This window comes from Condylura cristata, unplaced genomic scaffold (assembly GCF_000260355.1).
Source record: "Condylura cristata isolate star-nosed mole 26May11 unplaced genomic scaffold, ConCri1.0 scaffold00066, whole genome shotgun sequence".
In the NCBI taxonomy this organism is placed as follows: domain Eukaryota; kingdom Metazoa; phylum Chordata; class Mammalia; order Eulipotyphla; family Talpidae; genus Condylura; species Condylura cristata.
The window spans coordinates 592,670-596,654 of NW_004567167.1; the positions used below are offsets into that span (position 1 = coordinate 592,670).

At 60.0% G+C, this 3,985-nt stretch overlaps 1 protein-coding gene across 1 annotated transcript; it reads left to right on the forward strand.

Moving 5' to 3' along the window:
- Positions 1-2,096: 2,096 nt before the first annotated feature.
- On the forward strand, positions 2,097-3,611 carry RPS5 (ribosomal protein S5; the record flags this gene model as incomplete). Its single annotated transcript, XM_012734677.1, has 4 exons — positions 2,097-2,492; positions 2,625-2,753; positions 3,312-3,410; positions 3,486-3,611. Coding segments are annotated over 4 exons (693 nt in total), but the record flags the coding sequence as incomplete, so codon positions are not given.
- Between the last annotated feature and the right edge of the window lie 374 nt (positions 3,612-3,985).

Here is a 3,985-nt window from a genome sequence, read left to right on the forward strand (position 1 = left end):
CTTAAGTGATGCACACGGAACTGGGGGCAGCCGGAGGTGAGGGGTGAGAGGCTGCCCTGGAGCAGAGTGGGGAGCAGAGCAGGCAGCGGGGCTGAAATACACTGCTGAGGGGAGCAGCGGGGTCCGAGAGGTCTGCCCCTGGTCCCCTCTGGCCTGAGCCCCGGAGGCCCCACTGGTGCCAGAGCTCTGCTGCTCCCGCCCTGAGGCGCTGACCGCCTGGGCCAGGAGCCCGAGGTTAACTGCTTCCGACACCGAGACTCCCCGAGACTCCCCTGGAGCTGCCGTGTGTGCGCCTGTTTGCCCGCTGGAGCCGCTACCGCCCCGCTGCTAGCATAGTCGCCTGCGTTCCTTGTTCTGCGTAAAGGAGCCGGGGTACATGGTGGGGGGCTGTGTGTGACGGGGCTCCCAGAGACAGCACTGACATACCCTGCTGAGGGGAGCAGCGCGGCACAGCGGGGCCCAGGCCCCCAGGCCGGTGGTCAGCTCCCTGGCTGGGAATTGAGCCGCCGCTGCGATTAGCCCGTCGTGCCACCAGGCAGGGCCCTACTTTATTTTTTAAAGGTTTATTTATGCAGACAGAGTGGGGCACAGGCCAGAGGAGCAGCGGAGAGAGGATTCACCAGAGGCAGGGCGGAGCAGCGGGGAGACAGGTCTGCGCCCTGGCGCTCACTCCCTGGCCGGTGGTCAGACTTGTGAAGTGGCTGTGGACAGCGTCTTCGTGCTGTGCTTCAGCCTGTGGCACCACCGGGGTGGGCCCTGTTTGCCTGGTTTTATGCATAGAAGAGTTGGGGGTCAGGGCAGGGGTGAGAGGAGTCACCAGGGAGCAGGACAGGCAGATCCACTGAAACACTCTGCTGAGGAGACGGAGGGGCCTGCTGTGTCCTGAGGGTCCCTCCTTGGTCAGGATTCGAACTTGGACAGCAGGGTGGTGGCAGCACTGAAATTTCTCCCAGAAAACCGAATACACCCTGTTCCTTGTGTTTGTAGAAACAGGATTTTACTTTTTATTATGTAAACATTCATTTCATTTATCTTCATACCTAGCTTTGCCTGGAGGCTGCCTATAGCATCCTGGGCTGAGACTTAACCCTTACACCACCAAGGAGTCCCTCGTCACTTTCCTTTTTTTAGTAGAAACTGCCCTTTTTTTAAAAAAAAAAATCTAATTGTGCACACAGAACTGGGGTACAGGCTAGTCATGCAGAGGCAGTGAGAAGCCCCGCTGGAGACATGGGGAGCAGCGGGACAGGAGAGGTCTGCGGTAGGGGATTTCACTGTAACCGAGGTGGCTGCCGCCGGCTTGTCCTGCTGCGTCCTAACCTGTTGCGCCACCCAGGAGGTCCCAATCGCTTTTTTTTATTTTTTTATGTTCTCATGTTAGGGCTACCTTGGGCTTATGTTCTGAAATAACTTTTTGTAAATATTTTGCATGCACGCAAGAGCCTGGGGTACAGGCCCGAAGTGCAGAAATGGGACAAGATCTAGCAGAGCTTGAGGGAGGGAGCAGCGGGGAGACGGGTCTGCTGTGCCCTGTGGGTCACTCCTGGCCGGGGTCCGTGCTCCTGCTGTAGAGGCTGCGGACAGCGCCGTAGCACTGAGAGCCGACCCCTGGGGCCTCCGCAGTGCGGCAGGGGTTAAGTCTCAGCACTGTGAACTGCACCTGAGGCCATCCACAGCCAGGGAGGGCCCCCCTGTCCCCCCAGTGTTCCCTCAGCGGGAGGTTTCTTAGACCTGCCTGTTCTGTTCCCCACTCAGTCTCTGGGGGATCCTCTCACCTCTGGCCTGCACCCCAGCTCCTGCATGCGTGCATAAATAAATTTTTTTTTTAAATTGAGTTGTGACAAAGAAGTTTTAGTTGTACAACATCCGAATATTCGTCATGTTGACCAGGGAGAAGTCTAGTTTTCATTCCCACTTAAGTTTCTCTGATTTCAGCCTCTTCCTCACAAAATTTTGATGTTGTCTACATGTTTTCTAGTGAAATGTATGATAAGACATTTTGTTAAATGATTATTTTAGAAAAACGTTTCTCTGGCCTTGATTTCCCCCAACGGAGGACACGAATAAGCCACATTAGGTACCACTCCGGTTGGTGAAACTGGAGCTGTTGCCATACCTGCAGTCGGTATCGCGCATGTAACCTCCCACGACCCACAGATTGCAAATTACCTGGCTTTCGTGTTTTCCTCACAACCACGTCCTGTGCTTGGGTCCCCTCGTGGAGGGCCCTGGCCGAGACCTGCACCCTGACCGCTCCCGCATCCCCTGTCCCGCTGCCCCAGGACTACATTGCCGTGAAGGAGAAGTACGCCAAGTACTTGCCCCACAGCGCAGGCCGCTATGCCGCCAAGCGCTTCCGCAAGGCGCAGTGCCCCATCGTGGAGCGCCTCACCAACTCCATGATGATGCATGGCCGCAACAATGGGAAGAAGCTCATGACTGTCCGCATCGTCAAGCATGCCTTCGAGATCATCCACTTGCTCACGGGCGAGGTAGGGCGGCGGAGCCAGGCGGGGCAGGGTTGGCCCAGAGACGGCCGCCCCACGTGCCCAAACTGGGCTGCCCGTGGTGTGTGATTGGGCCTGGTCTCCGGCTCATGGGTCCCCTCCTGCCCTTCCTCCTAGAACCCCCTGCAGGTCCTGGTGAATGCCATCATCAACAGCGGCCCCCGGGAAGACTCCACCCGCATTGGGCGAGCCGGGACTGTGAGGCGGCAGGCCGTGGATGTGTCCCCCCTGCGCCGTGTGAATCAGGTGGGCCTGGGGCTTTGGCACTCGAGGCTGGGCAGGAACAGCCAGCCACTGGGCCCTGGCGAAGGCCTGCCTGGGGGCAGAGACAGTGGCAGGCTCATCTCTGAGGACGTGCTTTTCCTGGGGTGTCATTTCCTCCAGGAAGCCTTCCTGGATTCCTCCACCAGGCAGGGCTCCTCCACGCTCTGGGCCTTCTGGGCAGTGTTCTGCTGAGGGGTAGTTGAATTTGGGTGGCCCTCTGGACACATTCCAGCCACTTCTCCCTTAACACTTTCCTGGCCGTCCACGCATAAGACAGAACACTGTTCCCATCACCCTCACGAGGGGTCTGACGGTGCCCACTGGCCGGTTCTGTCACTGCTCTGGTTTACGCAGCTCGGCCAGTGTGCCCTCAGGAGAGCACGTGTCTGTCCGTGCGCTGCTGTTTTTGGGGGCTCCCTGGGACCTGTGTCAATGGGTGGCAACACTGAAGGTGTCCGGGCTTGGGGCCGGACATCTGTGCCCGCCGGCCTGCTCTGGGCCCCCCCGGAGCCCCGAGCTCAGCTGGCCTGTGCTCTGCAGGCCATCTGGCTGCTGTGCACAGGGGCCCGGGAGGCCGCCTTCCGGAACATCAAGACCATTGCCGAGTGCCTGGCTGACGAGCTCATCAACGCTGCCAAGGTGGGTGATGGCCTCCGGGGCCGGGGTGCCGTGGGGGGCCCTGCCCGGTCAGTGCTCACCTCTGCCTCTCTGCAGGGCTCTTCCAACTCCTACGCCATCAAGAAGAAGGACGAGCTGGAGCGTGTGGCCAAGTCTAACCGTTGATCACCAGACTGCAGCCCCAATAAACCTGCCTGTCTGCCCTCGGGGCAGCTGCACCCACTGTGCTCCTGTGTCTGATTGGGGGGGGCAGACTGCTGCTGTGGGGACCTGGGTTCTTCGTGCGAATGTGGTGCCGGGAAGTAACCACTGACTCAACCGGGGACCTGGGCTGAGCCCCTGGAGCGTTCCAGGCCCCTGGGAATGGGAGGGTGTGGTGTGGGGCAGGCCCCAGGCCACTGGTCCAGGAGGGGCTCGAGCAGGTCTGCGGGTGTCCTGGAAGCACCTGCAGGGAGAAGGGCCGAGGTGTCCATGGGCTCACAGCCACTGGCTAGCCAGGGCCTTTGTGCCCGCCTCTGGGTCTTCTCTCCAGGCCCCCAGGGGTGCGGGCTGCCTGCCCCGCCTCCTGTGTGTAGCCCAGAACGGGCACGCCCCCC